Source organism: Clupea harengus, chromosome 9, assembly GCF_900700415.2.
Source record: "Clupea harengus chromosome 9, Ch_v2.0.2, whole genome shotgun sequence".
NCBI classification, from domain to species: domain Eukaryota; kingdom Metazoa; phylum Chordata; class Actinopteri; order Clupeiformes; family Clupeidae; genus Clupea; species Clupea harengus.
In genome coordinates this window covers 2,624,118-2,641,202 of record NC_045160.1, presented here as the reverse complement: position 1 = coordinate 2,641,202, position 17,085 = coordinate 2,624,118, and the positions used below count along the sequence as shown (strand labels likewise).

General features: G+C 44.2%; 1 protein-coding gene across 2 annotated transcripts in view; it reads right to left on the bottom strand.

Annotated features, from left to right (window-relative positions):
* Positions 1–17,085, bottom strand: part of LOC105909296 (serine/threonine-protein kinase DCLK1-like) — a 48,553-nt gene that overhangs the window by 18,450 nt on the left and 13,018 nt on the right. For both annotated transcript variants that reach the window (XM_031573051.2, XM_031573052.2), the window contains exons 4-5: positions 10,326–10,425; positions 8,230–8,346 (exon numbers count right to left, since the gene is read on the bottom strand). In XM_031573051.2, coding sequence (XP_031428911.1) covers positions 8,230–8,346; positions 10,326–10,425 — 217 coding nt within the window. The remainder of the gene's footprint in view (positions 1–8,229; positions 8,347–10,325; positions 10,426–17,085) is intronic.

The window sequence follows — 17,085 nt, the reverse complement described above, 5'->3', positions numbered from 1 at the left end:
TTAAATATCCAAATGATGTGTGACGACACAGGGACTGATTCAGAGATGTTTTATCAGAAAAAGAGCAAAAAACTTTCTTCTCTGTTTTTTTCTTTTCAGTTTCTTGGTTCATTTAAGGCAAGTGTACAGAGAAGTAGGAGGTCAGCCCTTTAAAGCCAGCACACTCAGACTCTTACCTTAAAAAGCCAGACAGCAGTCAGAAGAGATGTGTGTTGAATGTGCCCGTCTGTCTCTCTCTCTCTGTGTGTGTGTGTGTGTGTGTGTGTGTGGGGCTGTGTGTGTGTGTGTGTGTGTAGCTGTGTGTGTGTGTGCGTGTGTGTGTGTGTGTGTGTGTGTGTGTGTGTGTGTGTGTGTGTGTGTGTGTGTGACTGTGCATGTGAATAATACATCACTTCACCATCTGAATCTTATTTTAGTCAGATGTTCTGTCTTGCACTGGACATATAAGCAAGATGGAATAACACAAACAGAGAGAGAGAGAGAGAGAGAGAGAGAGAGAGAGAGAGACAAAGAGAGAGAGACAGAGCAACAAATAAAAAAGAGAGGGTCAGAGACAGACAGAGTGAGAGGGAGTGAGAGATGGGCATAGTGAACAGAAGAAAGAGGAGGTGTGAGTGTGCTCTGCCATCTTTTTTTCTGTGCTGAAAACAGACGCTGAGGACAAACAGCTTCGCTGTCATCTCCTTGCCCTTTTCAGACGCGGCCGCCACCACCCGCGGGCGTGAAATGAATAATCCATGCGAAGGGATGACAAATTAGGCAGGGAGGTTAATGCCACTAAAATAATGATCCGGCTACCAAGCCAAACAAACTGTCTCTGGGATCCAGATAAAAACTTCTTCAGCTCTTACTCACTCACTCACTCACGCGGGTCTGTGGATTTCAGGTGTTCACTCTTGTCATCCACTCAAAGAGATAAGCGTACACTCACACACACGCACGCACGCACGCACGCACGCACGCACGCACGCACGCACGCATGCACGCACACACACACACACACACACACACACAAACACACACACACACACACACACACAGGGTATCAAGTGCAGTTGGATGGATATATCAAACTGGCCCAGACGGGACTCGGCTAGACTCTATTCAGTGCTTTCGAAAATGAATGCAGCCTCTCTGCCGATTACAAGGACATGGTTTCTATTCACTAGCTTTAAAGTAGTATTTTGCATCATTTTATAGGATATGGAGTCACAGTGTGAGAAAGTGAAATTTTCTTCCCCTTCTCTTCGTCTCATGAGGAGTTTGGCCCTGGTGTGGACTCCCCCGCCACAATGGTTCGATCCGGGCTCCCCCACCATAGTGGCTGGACCCGGGAGGCCAAATTGGCTCAAGTGAACTCAGCTGGCGGCCCCTATTTAAAGGGCGCCTCATGTTCATGAGGACAGTCTTTTCTTAACCCTTGAGATGGCCATGCGAGAACTTAACGAACAGGCATGAGACTGAAAGGCGTTTGCGTGAAAAACACTTACCTGCTGTGAGGAAGTGTAGTTGTATCTAGCTGTGTGGATACTAACCTGTGCTTTGTCAATGTGTTCCTCCTGAACCTGTGCTTTGTCAATGTGTTCCTCCTGAACCTGTGCTTTTTCAATGTGTTCCTCCTGAACCTGTGCTTCATCAATGTGTTCCTTCTGAACCTGTGCTTTGTCAGTGTGTTCCTCCTGAACCTGTGCTTTCGTCAATGTGTTCCTCCTGAACCTGTGCTTGGTGTATTGAATGTTCCTTCTGAACCTGTCTGTTGAATATGGTCCATGTGACCTGTGAACAGTTAGTCTGTGTCTAGCAGTCTCTATGATATGCCTAGTTCTCCTTATGTCTGTAGCACTTTGAGTGCGGCCATCTTTTGTGTTTATAAATGTGTGTTTGTTTATTGTATAGACCTGTTTCAGGGAAATAAATGAGAATATATTTTTGTATACAAGCCACCATCTCCTGCACCCTTCTTCCCAACAACACCACCCAGTCCAGTCGCAACCTCCCAAAACAACGTGGGGTGACCGCCCGGTCCCTCACACACAGTCACAAATATGCTCAATGTAATTATCTGAAAGTTCATGGAAGTTCAATGCCAACCTCATATCTGAATATGCATGCTATGGTATTCATAAATGCTAAAAGGGTCACATTTGACTAGTGCTGATAACCCGCACCATTTCTGTCATTTGCAATCGATATTTGTCAGTAGCAGCCATCTCTCTAATGCCACATAAATGCCACACTCTTCAGTTTTCATACTGATACAAGCACCCAACCTTTTATAAATAATCTTCATTTTCCCCATAAGATTATTTTCTATTTCCTTTGGTTATTATGACTGAGAGGACATTTGATAATTACCATATGCTCCTGATCATGAGGCGTGTGTAATGAGTTCTCTCTGTGTATGTGTTTGTGAGTGTGTGTGTGTGTGTGTGTGTGTGTGTGTGTGTGTGTGTGTGCGTGTGGGTGTGTGCATGAATGTGTGTGTGTGCATGAATATGTGTGTGTGTATGAATGTGTGTGCGTGTGTGTGTGTGTGTGTGTGCGCCTCCCTAATGACAGCGGGTGTATGCCACAGGCAGTGCAGCTTCTGGAGGAGGCTTCAGCATGACGCAGGAGCACCCAAGCTGCTCAGCAAGAAACAACTCAAACCACCTCAGGTCAGCCACCTCACTCTCACACACACACACACACTCACAGAAAGAGAAAGAGAAAGAGAGAGAGAGAGAGAGAGAGAGAGAGAGAGTGAGAGAGAGAGAGAGAGAGAGAGTGGTGAGGCTTCACCTGGGAGACCTGACAGCTTTACTGTGAAGAGCTATTGAGATTACACCAGCATGATTTAAAACGTCTTTTTCCTGTGACATTCATTACAAAAATGGTCTTTTATCTCTTGCTGTGAGATGTCAAGCTGTGTTCACTGCCTGCAAATAGGCATTCATATACAGGAAACCAAACAAAGACGCACACTCTCACTCTGTTTGTGTGTGTGTCATTGATCTGCATTGCTTTAGCTTAGGCTGTCGCTCCATCATTGATCATATCATGGAGTTGGGCCCAGTGTTCACCCTGAGAAAGCAGTCGGTCCAGACAACGCAACAAAGACTGAGACACAATTAAGTCAGAATGAGGATTGCCCCCCTCAGGTGAATCCATCAAAAATCTTGTCATCTAGCTGAGCTCCTCCCAGTCAAATACAGGCAATATCTTCCCAGGTTATTCAGGCCAGTGCCTTTGTCATCTGATTTCTCTTGACAACAGAGAGGAGAGAGGCAGAAGAACACACAATGAGAGAGACAGTAAGAGAGAAAGAGCGTGTTTGTGTGTGAAAGAGAGAGAAAGAGAGAGAGAGAAAGTGATAAAACCTTCTCTCTTCCCTCTTAACGAATCCCTCAGCCAATAAGCATGGCTGTGGCCTGGTCTCTGAAGCCCATCGAGCAGCAGCTCATATCCCTGAGCACTCAAGTAATTGACCATGGCATATTTCTATCTCCATAATTACACCTTCTCTTTGATGTGTGATGTGATTGAGTTTTCAGCAGGCAAAATCTGTTTGGAATCTTAGAATCTCTCTCTCTCTCTCGCTCGCTCCCTCTCTCTCTTTCTTTCTTTATCACACACACACACACACACACACACACACACACACACACACACACACACACACACACAAACTTACACACACACGCACGAAACCGGTTTCATAAACCTTCAGCTTCCTCCCATCATATGTCCTACTTTATTTCTTCAGCGGACTTATGAATGCAGGGTAGAAGCAACTGTCTTATCAATGCAGGGTAGAAGCACCTGTCTTATAAATGCAGGGTAGAAGCAACTGTCTAGCATTTCGCAACTTTACTCAACTGACTTTCCCCAAGATCACACGGATGTCTGCAGCAAGGAAAGGAACAGAATGTAATTTGCACTTGAAATTCACAACCTGTGTCATCTGGAAGCCAGGACAGAACACTGACCCTGGTTTTAATGTCATATATGTGCTTTCATTTCAGCTTGCAGGAATGTTGAGCTGCATATGAATATTCCAAAGAAGATCTAAAGCTCAGAGTTGAATTAAAAAAATATGGAAGGGCACTGAAAAAAGGGGGGGAGGCAAAGGGACAGGAAAAGAGAAGGAGAAGATTTTCAGTTTCTCTCTCTCTCATTTTGAACCCTGAACTCTTTAAATCACTCTAAACGCCCTCGGCTTTGTCTTGATTGACTGAAGACTCAGACCAAGAGACACGCAAAGGTGCGGAGCGACTAGCTCCTGGCACTGATCAACAAGCCACCCATCCCTAACCCCGTGCAGAGCTCCAGGGGACCAAGGCACACTTTCTACACCACCTTTCTCTCTCTTTGTCTCTGACTCATGCATATATATATAACGCACACACATACGCATGCGAACACACATTACATGCACACTCACGCTCACGCATGCACACACACACACACACGCATGCACATACACATACGCGCACACCTATTACACACAAATGCATACTCTCTTCCTCAATTGAATTCATTTCAAAGTGCTTTATTGGCATGAGTGCTCTCTCTCGTTCTCTCTCTCTCTCTATCTCTCTCACACACACACACACAATACAGCATTAATATTCTGTCTAAGGAGATGAAGAGTGCTGTTTGGACAAAGGAGGAGTGCTCATCAACCCACGGAGCAAAGCTGAGAACCACGTTATGAGAGGGGGAAAGCAGAGATGGACAGACAGAGAGACAGAGGTGGATGGGTAGCGTGTGAATGTATAAATGTGCATGTTTGCATACGTGTTCATCCATTTACATTTACATTTACATTTAGTCATTTAGCAGACGCTTTTGTCCAAAGCGACGTACAAGGGAGAGAACAGTCAAGCTACGAGCAATAGAGACCTAGTGTAACAATAAATACTACTTTATTTCATCCACACGGAATAATTGTCTTTCAATGTATTTGTGCCTGCAGCTTACTGCTTGTGTGTGACCTCTCTGAGGTGTACATACAGCACGTCAGTGAACGCCATGCCTATCTAGGAACGTCCATGCAGGCGTCTGTAAATGCATGTGTGAGAGTGAGACACAGAAAGCGAGCGACAGCTAGAAAGAGAGACAGAGAGGAAGAAACAAGGGAGACCTGTGATTACCCTCATTATGCTGCTTGTTTGTGCCACCCACATTACGGGGCCTGAGACTCTAGAAGGACCGCCGATGCCCAAACGCGACCCAGATTATTCATCTCTCCATCGCTGTTGCTGCCGTGTCATTAGACAGATGACAGGACAGGATGTGAGGCGTCTGCTGCCGTGGGGAAGACAGCTATTGTCCGCGATTTTGTTGTCCTCAAAAACATCAGCCCTTTTTTCACATTTACAGAGCCAAAATGGCTCTTCAAAAACAAAAACGGCCATAGAGGAAATGCACCATGCTGTTTGAGAGTATCATTGACGTGTGTTCTGTTTATCAGCAACAGTGCAGGTGGAGTTTGTTTTTTAGGTTAGGACAAATTGTCCGGGAGGTGTATAACATTACAACTGCTAATGAAACAAACACACTACCAGAGCCACTTTCGACAACAATGTTTGCACTCTGTTTCATTTTGTCATCGTCGTTACCAGCCAAAACTTTCTTTGAACCGTTTTTATAAGTAACTAGTACTGGTATCATCTTTAAATACATTTTCATGGTATATGGTCATGTGAAGGACAGATAAGCACACGCATAGTTACAACTAGCTGCCTAGGCTATGCACTATGTAGTTCTGTGGTCTGGGTCGGACCACAATGCAAAAATGTAAATGTAAATGTAAAATGAAAAGCTTTCACGGCAAGACATTTGTGAACTATATCACCAAAAGACACAAGTTAGCATGCTAGCAAGCCAACTATGCTGTTGGTGTTTGTAAGGTTTTTGCATGTAGGTTAGAGTGTCATATTTTAACCAAAACTCCTTACTGCTGCTTTAAGTAAAGCCATATAAGTTTATACAAATCATGTTATTCCTCCCCTGCTGGAACTCTTTAGAAGGCCAAAAGAACCAACAGATGAATATAACGAGATAAGACCTTTGGACGAGGACAGCAGTTAACTCTGCGTTTCTTCTGGCCCTGACATGGTATGGTTCTGATCCAGGGTCAGCTGCTTTGTGGGAATGTACACCTGTAGCTGCCAGCACCTGAGAGGGGACCTCGCGAAGCCAGCGCCTCTGCTGTCAACCTGACAAGGTCGTAAAGAAATAGAGAGGCCCAGTCCATCGTGCTGAATGATTGATGGCAATTGGTGTAGAGAGATGGTGCTTGGTGCACCTGGGCCGGGCCCGAGGGCCTTATGGCGCTCCCAGGCAGCAGAGAAACAAGATCAATGGCATCTAATTAGGATTGATTTGTTTGTTTGGCGCTGACAGCTGACTTGCGGCCACTGATCGAGGAGAAGGGGGAGTGGGGATGGGCATGAAGAGAGAGCCATGAATGTGAACAAGGACCGAGGAGCGCCTCTCTCTGCTCGCCGTTTCCACAGCAACCATAATCCGTCATGTACTCCTCTCCTCTTCCTCTTCCTCTCATTCTCTCTCACTCTCTGTATTGTGTTTGAATTTGTTCTCAAGCGCTCTCTCTCTGTCTCTCTGTCTCTACTCATTAACTCTCTGTTGTTTCGTTTCAAACCAACAGAGAATGATACACACTCTTTCTTGGCACTTTCAATTCATTTCTCAGAAAAAGCTTGTTGTCGTCTCCCTTTTCTCTGCCTGCAATGATCCCACTCATTAAATCGTCAGTTGAGATGATAAACAGGAAGTAAGGAGTTGCTCAGAATGTTCTTTGACACAAATTTCTGTCAACACACCTGACTGGAGCAACCAGGTGTTAGGCCACCTTGAGTAATTGCTTTATTTCGGCTGTTGTCACCCCTGTACTTGATGCTTGAGAGGGCTCAGCTGTTGATGATGTCCCTGTATGCTGTTTAATGGAGAGAAGGGTGCTGACATTTGAGAACTGCCCAAGCATATGGAGCACAGGGAGCCTGAAAACCATGCCTGGACAATGAAGTCTGACGATGATTAATCTCCAAACATTAGGCTCTAGAGCTGCACGTATCAATTAATTGACATTTAATGAGTCAAAGGCCAATCACAAAGGAAAATCACAATCAATGGAAAATCACAAGATTTAACAATGTGATGGACTGAAACAACAAGGCTAATTAAAAACAAAAACACGATTGTCACTTTACCTATTCAATAATGAAACTGTGTTTCATTACTATTAAAAGCCACAAGGTTGGCCAGCCAATGTTGCAGTGAAGAGAGTTTGGAGTCTAGCTGAGTGTCTATGCGCTGTGTTACTGTGAAGACCTGAGTCTATGAGGCGAGCTGTTGTGAATTCACAGCCTTCTTCCTGACTCATTGCCAGTCCTACTCACGTTCTGGGGGGTTGGGACAGATTGGGTTTGTACTGCTAAGCTGATTCACAATTCAATAAGTCGCCCAACCACCTCGGTACACGGCCGCAGTCAGCCTCCTGGGTGCTCACACAATCGCGTTACAACTCAGCTTTCACAACAGATGGTGGTGTGATGACATCTGAGTTCTATTCACAGCCCTGGCATAAACTACACAACACCACACACTAACACTACACTACACTACACTACACTATACAACACTAGCACTGTATGTTCACTGCAGGTCACGCACCCCAAATGAAACTGATTGAGTAGTAGCCATTTACTACTGTACATCTGGAAGTCGTATTCAGTGAGGCTTAATTACTGCAGTCAAAGGGTTTGCACACAGGAGCACTAATCCATCTGCCCAAATATTGATGTGTTACCACCTGTGGCACTTCACCAAGTTGACGAGGGCAGAGTAGGCCTTGTGTTGGGGGTTAGTGCTCACTTGACAGAAGATTTCAAAGCAAAAGCCGATTCTATTTCACTCCCATCTACCTTTGTGTACACTGAGCTCAGGGCACCTTGTCAGCTTTCTTAAAATGGTCGATCTGGAGCTTAAAGTAGCACACAAGTAGCTCTCTGGCAGTGCCCGGGGTGTGAAGCACACAATTAGCTCTCTGGCAGTGCCCGGGGTGTGTAGCACACAAGTAGCTCTCTGGCAGTGCCGGGGGTGTGTAGCACACAAGGTTCCTTACCTGAGCTCTCTGGCAGTGCCGGGGGTGTGTAGCACACAAGGTTCCTTACCTGAGCTCTCTGGCAGTGGCGGGGGTGTGTAGCACACGAGGTTCCTTACCTGAGCTATTCGAGGCGGGGGACTTGCTCCTGCGCGAGGGCCCACCACTCCAGGGCGAGCAGCGTCCCTGCAAGGACGAGATGCGCCCGTAGGACGTGGACTTCACCACACGACACTCTGCAGAGGGAGGATAGAAGCACACCATTTCTAACAGCACATTTCCTACTTTAACATCCTTTCCCTAAATGTTTGACTTACAATGAATAGAGGTCGTGGCCACTGGGACGAAAATCATAATCCTGTTGTCTAACCATAGACGCTTCCATTAGAGATTATGCTGAAATGTATTCTGTGTAGAGTTCCCACTAGTCAGCCCCAAGGAGACTTACAAGCAGGTACAGACACAGCCCATCAGCCTGATCTACATGCCAGTGCAGTGTAACTAATGATGGAAAGTCATCACTCAGTTTTGACAAAAATAAGGTAGCTTAGAACTGGTGTACAGCCTAGACATGAATAAATGATTGCAGCAGAAGCCCTCATCATCTAATGAATTCCAAACTCCAGTCCTTGACAAACTTTAAGCACTGTCAGTCTTCTCAATCCCTGATTTTTGCAACAGCACAGTGTAATGACTAATTAACCACAATTACATAATCTTTCTCTGTTCCCCCTTCTCTCTCTCTTCCCTCTCCGCCTGGTATGTGTTTCTCTGTGCTGCATAACGAGGACGCAAGCACTACCTTTGTAGCGGTACGTGTTGCCTACACCTCGCTGTCACCGCCGGTGAGTAATGGATTCAAATTTTTGCAAATGAGGAGCCGGGCAGACGGCAGCAACATAAATGCCAGGGCTCATCAGGAGCTAGCCTCTGAAGGTTAGCTTCCCCCAGCTGTGCTAGGCTACACCGTAAACAGAAGTATCACCCCTCCACCCCCTCCACAACACAACCCATTACTGTCAAAGTTCCCTGATGACAGGCCTTGGGCTGCAGCTTCTGGAAAACAATGGAGGTTTCATGGTGGATGTCTTACTTGTTCCCGCTCCCATTTGAGACTCAAATAAATTCTGGGATATTCGTTTTTTTTTTTTTTTTTGTATATATTGTCTTGGGAAAAAAGGACAGACTGAGTCACTGAATGCACTTTAGCGGAACACCAAGTACCAGACATAAGAACTACAGATGATATGAAAATGACAGTGGAAGAGACAGCATATAAAACCAAGGCAGACTAGTAGAACCCCTATAAAATGTCTGGTGTCCTGATTAAACATGGCCACTAGTATAATTCAGCTATCTCCTTTGGTAGTCGTTCAAGAGTTGTACTGCAGTGACACTAGGAAACACTATGAAACCAAACAAAAACAGGGTAATATGAACCAGTAGTGACATTCAGCATCTGCCTTCATTAGAGTGACATTTACTCCATCCCTCATACCAGCTTGTGCATCGGGGGATTTTAGGTGGATAACTCTGATGGCACTTGCTACAAACATGCTAAGAGAATTCCAATAATAGCTATGACGCATGTAGCACACATACAGAGAGCATGAGAGAGAGAGAGAGAGAGAGAGAGAGAGAGACAGAGAGAGAGAGAGAGAGAGAGAGATGGTCATCTCTGAAGCAGGACGACAAGTGTGTATGTAATTGGCCTGCACATCTGTTCTCTGCTGGTCTCGTAAGACTCCCACTGGCACCCTTCTCATCTGATCCTCTCTGCCTTGATGGCAGTTTGTCACATTTTCAGCAGCACAGACCTCCAGCGTCAATCCTTCCCACACCGCTCTCATGTCATGTCTCTGCTCCTCCACTAGGTTCTTTTGTGGGACCAAAACTGAGGTCTGGAACACCTAAGCCCAAATAGCAACTGACTATTGAACACAACTGTACAGTTCTGACTTTTAAAGGGGATATATTTGGCATACTTTCACATGCTGTGCACCGCTCTATATCTTGTCCAAAATAAAGCCAATAATATTTGGAGATTCCGGAATACTCTCTTCTAAAGCGGTCACGCTCATTGCTGACATAATTGGCGTGTTTTGTGTGTCGTAAATGCTATTTATTATGACAGCCCCCAGCCCCCCCCCCCCCCCCCAGAGCAGTCAGATCGTCAGATGCCATAAGGCTTCACACTCATCAGGGAGTCTCGTACCACTGTCATCCAGCAGGAAGTCGTCCTGGTAACGGAACTTCTCCGGCCCGCACGCAATGAAGATGTCATCATCACCAAAGAAATCTTGAAGGCTTGTCAACTGGGAGAGAAAGACAGAGAGGACAAGAGAGAGAGAGAGAGATAGAGAGAGGCAGAAAGAGAGGTGGGGGGGAAGAAAGTTGAGAGGTGTGAAATAATTGGCAGAAACCACATATGTAAGTAGGAGACTCATCAATAAATCATACCGTGGTGGAATATGTAAGGACCTCCTAAGTTATTGTAAAGGTCAGGAAACATGCAAAAGTGTCCTGAGGACTACAGCCCAGCAGGAGCAGGGGATAGGTGACAGAATAGCTTTACAAATATAGAATTCAAAACGTGACACCGGAATACTACTTATCATTCATGTATTCATGTAAATCCGCTAGCATGAAGCCTCTAAAAAGCATTTTTGAGTTGCCAACAACACCAACTGCTAATTTCAAATTGGTAAATGTAGGCATGTTGTGGGAGTTGTAAGTATCCAAATTTAAGCATGTGGGAAAATCCTCTCATCTAACTCAATTCATGGACGTCATATTCAACACTGTCCTCTATTTTCACATCCTGTCAGTTTTTCTGAGAGAAAGACTCTAACACAAATTTACAGACATCTGTGAAGAAGGTTAAAGTCTGTATCTGTATCAATGACTTCATTCTCACTGAACATCGTCTTTGTACTGTTTGACGTGTTTGAACACTTTCTAATGCACAATTTCAATGAACCAGCCTCTTGAAACTCACATCTTCTATAACACAGACAGAAAATGACTCAGACATCAAAAATGCCTTCATTGAAAAACCGTATAACTGGAGGTCAGATGTAGAGAATACAGAGAAAAAATGTACGCGTTAAGCCTTTATGATCTGTTTACAGAGATTCACATCCACAAAAATCTATGAGTCATGAAACATCTTGGACATGAGTTGAGTTGGGTTTAATGCACGTTTAATGGTTGCACGTAATGGGAGTTCGACATGGCGAAGAGAAACCAGTGGGGCCCTGTTATCTGGCCAGAATCTTTCTAATGAAGCATACAGAGTTCTGACTCATGCCGTGACTCATGATAAGATACGTATGTCCATGGTGGCAGATGGCTTGGCTGAGGTGAAGACACAATGTCAGCCTAATAGAAATACAACATAGATGTGACATAATTGGTGACATTTTCACAAAGGTGCACTCAGAGCCATTTGACAGGTGCTCTCTCTCTCTCTCTCTCTCTCTCTCTCTATCTCTCTCTCTCTCTCTCGTTCTCTCTCTCTCTATCTCTCTCTGACCACTCTCCTGGGTGTGTATGAGCAAAAACGTTTCCGCCGGACTTCGCAACACTTGGGCTGTTCCCGGTTTCCAAAGATCCGCTCAAAAGCTTCCCCAATTGTAAGCTAATAGAGTCATGACTCAGACCTCCGTGAGGATGGCTATAAGCCAGTATAGGCTCCAGGCCTGTTTTTCAGTTGGAGGGCATGAAGTCACCATGGTAACAGCGAGCTCACTGTCGTAGGTAAGACAGCTGGGGAGCATTCTGTTGGCTTGAGGGGCAAACAGGAAGCTGTGGTGTACGACATGCTTTGATCAGTATACTCATTGTATGCATTTTCAAGCAAGTGTGTTTTAATAGAGATAGAAAAGGACATTTTTTATTCAAGTTATCTCGTACTGCAATGTGAACTACTGCATGACCAGATGTCTTGTTGAGTGCGGTGAGTGCCATCTGTGACCCTACACAGCAGGATCATGAAGGTGATGTTCCAAACAGTGAAAGAGTCTTCTCTACTCTCTACCAGAAGGATGATCCGGTGCAAAGTGGATTCAGCGAAAGCCATTGCAGTTTGATGTCTACTCACTGAAAGAATTACTCACACTTTTGAAACAGGAGCTGAAAACCAAAGACTGAATCAAAGTAGTTCACATATATGTATATATATACAGGGTTTAAGGGCATTGTGTGATGGTCAATTCAAAAGCAAAGCTTTTCTAATTCCAAAACATGGGTTAATCTGGAGTTATTCTGTGCCTGTTTTCAAACTATCATATGACCAAGTCACGAGCTGTCACACAATTTGCAGCCAGATTCCACAAAGAGAGTTCAACACTAATTCACTCAGTCCCCTACAGAGGCAGATCTGTGGTGGGAAGGGGTGAAAGACAAGAGAAAGAAAGAGAGAAAGAATAAGAGAAAGAAAGAGAGAAGAGGCAAAGAAAGAGGGGGTTTGGGAGAAATATAAATGAAAAGGAAAGGCAAAAGACAAAACTAGAGGGACGAAGTAGACGAGGGCAGGGGAGAGAAAGAAAGAGAGAAAAAATAAGAGAAAGAAAGAGCGAAGAGGCAAAGAACAGAGGTGATCTGGGAGAAATATCAATGAAAGAAAGCAGAAGAGAAAGAATAAGAGGGAGAAAGAGTGATGGGGACATTAAAGTTTCATAAGTGCTGCATTGCTCCCCGTGGCGCGGGCCTGGCTGATTAGATTGCTGGGGAGGCGCTGGCTGGGATGAATGAATTAGAGCTCCAGCACCTCCTGCCACATGGCACAACACCTCCACCACACAGCGCCGCACCTTGCCGCACCGCGCCGCAGTGCTCAGCCACCGCACCTGATCTAAATCTCTATTAGTCAGCCAGAGCACCTACATCCCAATCCAAGAACTCGCGGGTTAGATGGTTAAGCAACTAAACATTATAGTAGTATTAGTCCTGTTAGTACTATTACGGGTTTTTTTTCAACCTCAACCTTCAACCTTATATCAACCTTTTATATGTATAGAAATTGATGGTAACATATTTTGATTTAGTGTCTCTTTTTTGCATACATGAAGATAGCTGAAATCAAATGTTCTTATTCAGGAATACTAGTTACATTATATTAGTGGAATGGGATTATAGTAGCATTAGGTTGTGCATTTTAAGGCTAACTGGTGGCCCTGCATCTATGTGCTTCCCATATGCGGTTTTCTTCCTCTTCGAACAAGGTTGGTCCCAGGGGCCATATCAAAGGCAGTCCAATCATTTGAATAAATGCAGATATAAACGGCAAAGACAGTAAAATCAGTGGAAGAAACGTAGCTATTTGCTCTGAAATAATCTCTGAGAAGTGCATAGAGACATACAAGGGATCTTACACATGAACACTGAAACGATACCTTTACTTCTTTTACTATTCTAGGACTTTGTGACCTAGTTAATAAACTAACAGGGTAAAGAAGTCGTTTCTTGCGAAAACATTTGGATGCGTTGTGCGTCACATTCTCCACATTCTTTGAAGTGGCGAAGCGCCTAGAGAGCTAAGAATGATGAAAAAGCCCTCTTTAAAGCAGTCTCTCCCTGCTTCTCGTTCAGATAAACACTCGTCTAAGTGATGTGCGAAGACGGGCAGGATAGCAGCGCTGACGGCAGCAGGTGGATATAAGCCACAGCGGGAACAGCCAAAGAACTGACATGTTGCCTCAGCCGACTTTGAAACTCCCTTAGTTACTTGCATGACTTAGCACAAGAGTTTTAGAGCGCTACACCACCGCATAGCTATAAATGGGACAGATACTCTGACAGAAAGGGATTGGGTGAAGAATGCATTGGGTGAAGACTGTAAACTAAAATAATGCTTTTTGCTTGTTTTGTTTTCTATACCTCTCCATCGGTTTCTTTATGATGTGCTCAGGTATATCGACTTAAGGTTAACCTAAACAGCCTGATAAGACACATCACAGTTTATAACCGGAACAATTATTGAGCTAAAATAAGGTAATTACTTGCCGCTTAACAAGAACACTCTGTCTTGTCTTTCCTTCCAACCAAACAAAACAATGAGAAACAGCAGTAAGTCAGACAGGAGTTGTGACCTGCATATTCAGGGCAAATAGATCAAGTCTGAGTGGGTACAGAGAGAGAGAGAGAGAGAGAAGAGACAGAGAGGGAGAAAGAGAGAGGGAGAAAGAGAAAGGAGACAGAGAGTGAGTGAGAAGAATGCGTAGGACATGAAAGGGCCTCTTTAAAGGAGAGTTGTGCTGTTTTCCTAAGTGGGCAAAGACATTTGATGTAGTAAACAGTTCAGTTGAGCAATGGTACCATCTGGAAGTTCCTCTTAAGAAAGTGAAAAGCCATAGTGGATGAACAAGAAGTCATAAGTATTCAGACATCACAATTCACCATCTGTTATACATCCTTAAAAACATTTAGAGGATATTCAGTTGAACATTTTCAAAATGAAAAAGTATGAAAAGTAATGAAAAGTATTTTTCCATGTTACTATCTTATGGGAAAATATCCATCCAAAAATACAGTGAAGGTAAAATATCTGATAGGGAGCCATCCATTTTCAGTTGTTAACGTTTATCTCAATTCACCAACGGCATTCAACAGGTTGATGTATTTATCTCTGAAGTGCTGCTTAAAGTGTGTGATCTTTAATTCTGCTATGAGTGCATTTTGATATAGTAACAAGAAGAGTTGCGGCACAAATATGACATGTACTGTAATCTCTTGCTGCCAGTGTCTCATCGTTCTGTGTTCACTGAAATCAGATATGAGCTTTATCAAATGCATGAGGCATTACTGATAGTCTTGTGCTTTACTATTCATGTAAAAAAAAAAAATCAGACACAACTGCAGGAGAGGTTTTCAACAGATCCTGAAGAGTCACTTAGTTGTTGCAAAGATTATGAGAGCATGTATTCAACTATTTCATTCTACTGCCACCTAGTGTCTACAAAATAAATCATCCACTTACATTAAACTTTTAGAATTCTAACAGTTACAACAGAACTTTGGGAAGACATAACGTTCAGGTGACAGGTTCAAATTAAGACAGGGAACTAGAGGGAGATAGAGGTCAAGAGAAATATTATATATCTATATTTTTCTCTATATATTTCTATCTATATTTTTCTCTATATATTTCTATTTATATGTTTTTTGTCCACAAGATGGCAGTGTTGACCAAAGCATCCCCACTGCTTCATATACATCTCATTCAACAACACTCTTGCCTCAAAGCCCATGGAGGTAACAGTCTACCCACAGACCTTCCAGGTCACAAACAGAGGACAATCCATCCTCTCCTCATGAAAGGGTCACAGCAGTGAGGATATGTAGCCTAATATCCACATCTCGCACTGCTACTGGCTTGTTTCCGTGGACAGCACACATTCATAAATGAAGCCATGTGCAGCCGTGACCTTCTCGGAGATGTCCCTGTTTGCACTGAGCAAGAGGAGTTAATGATGAACACCCTGTGGTTTAATTTCCCTAGCCTTCCAAATGCCACGGCCAGCTTTAGCTTCTCATAAGGCAATTCAAGAGTCAATTTGCTTAAATAGACGAAATGCTAACAAGAGAGGAATTTGCTTAGTGTAGCTTCTATGGTAGCCTACTTATCTGCTTATCCACAGAAGTTCTTGATTCGTCTGTCCCAGAGACAAATCTGACAGAACATTTTAAACTAGGCCAAACTTGAGTAGGCCTACATGGTTTTAATAAACTGCAGGATCAACATTGTGGTAAAGGACTTATCCAAGGCCGATTTGCCAGACAGACTTTAATATATGGATCAGTGCCTGACATGAGCTAAACCAGAGAATCTGACTACAGCACAGACGCTTTCAAATTTCAGGGCTGTGCCTGCCAACCCAACTAGCCTACAGCATGCGCTACATCGCCATGTGACTCCCGACTACAAACTTGCACATCCACTTTAGGAGGGTGTTTTGTCTGCCTACTCAATTACTGTGGCACACCGATAGGGTAATGTCTTCATTATGTGTGTACGACAGTGAGTTCACTGTGTTGGAGCGCTCTCCCGCTCCGGTTCACTTCTGCCTGTTAGCTTCATATTTAATGAGGCGATTTATCTTTTTGAATAAACCCAGGCATTATAAGCTAATGGGTATGAATAATGCACAGGCCTGGGCTGTACCTCCACACTGAGGGGTGTGCAGAATGTACTTTAGTAAACGAGCGGGAGGGATACAAAAACACGGGTTAACATGGTTGAATGCCATGGGTAAAACATGGCAGATTGCCACCTCCACTTCATGTGCACAGATGAATTGATGAGTAAAGTAAGAGTTGAGTAGAGTAGAGGAAGAGTAGCATATTTTCAGCACATGTGTAACGTGCTTAATGATGAGCGCAGTGTAGCTAGTTATTCACACAGGTGCTGGTAAATTGTAACTCAACATCTCATGGGTCTACTTTGCATTTCAGCCAAAGACAGGTACAAATGTAGAATATGACTATGGACTCATTCCAAAAGACATTGCTCACCTAATTCCAGCTGAAAATAGCAGGAAATGGTAGGAGAAGGCTGTGGGGAGTGGCCTTGCCTCAAAGCGCTCGGGTGATAAAAGTTACCACAGAAAAGAGATTACGTCCTAAAGACACACAGGCAGACACTGACCACTCTCCTATTCTCAACAGATATGGCTATCGACACAGAGCTGCTTAATGGAAACAAACAAATTGATCGGGAATGTAAATAACACAGAGCCGGTCGCAAAGGGCATGGACAAATCCAGTAGCCACAGCCATGACCGCCAGCCCTTACTTCCACAGCATGTCCTTTCCACACCTACTTTCCTTTTTCTCCAGGAAGGACAGCGTAGCCACCAAGACAGAGAATGCTCTGCATACTTAAAGAACTTGGTGAACCCAGTCGGCGAGTTTCACTCCTCAGGGGAGCAGACGTTTCTGGCTGCTGGAAGAAGCTTTGTTTTGGGCTCTGGATT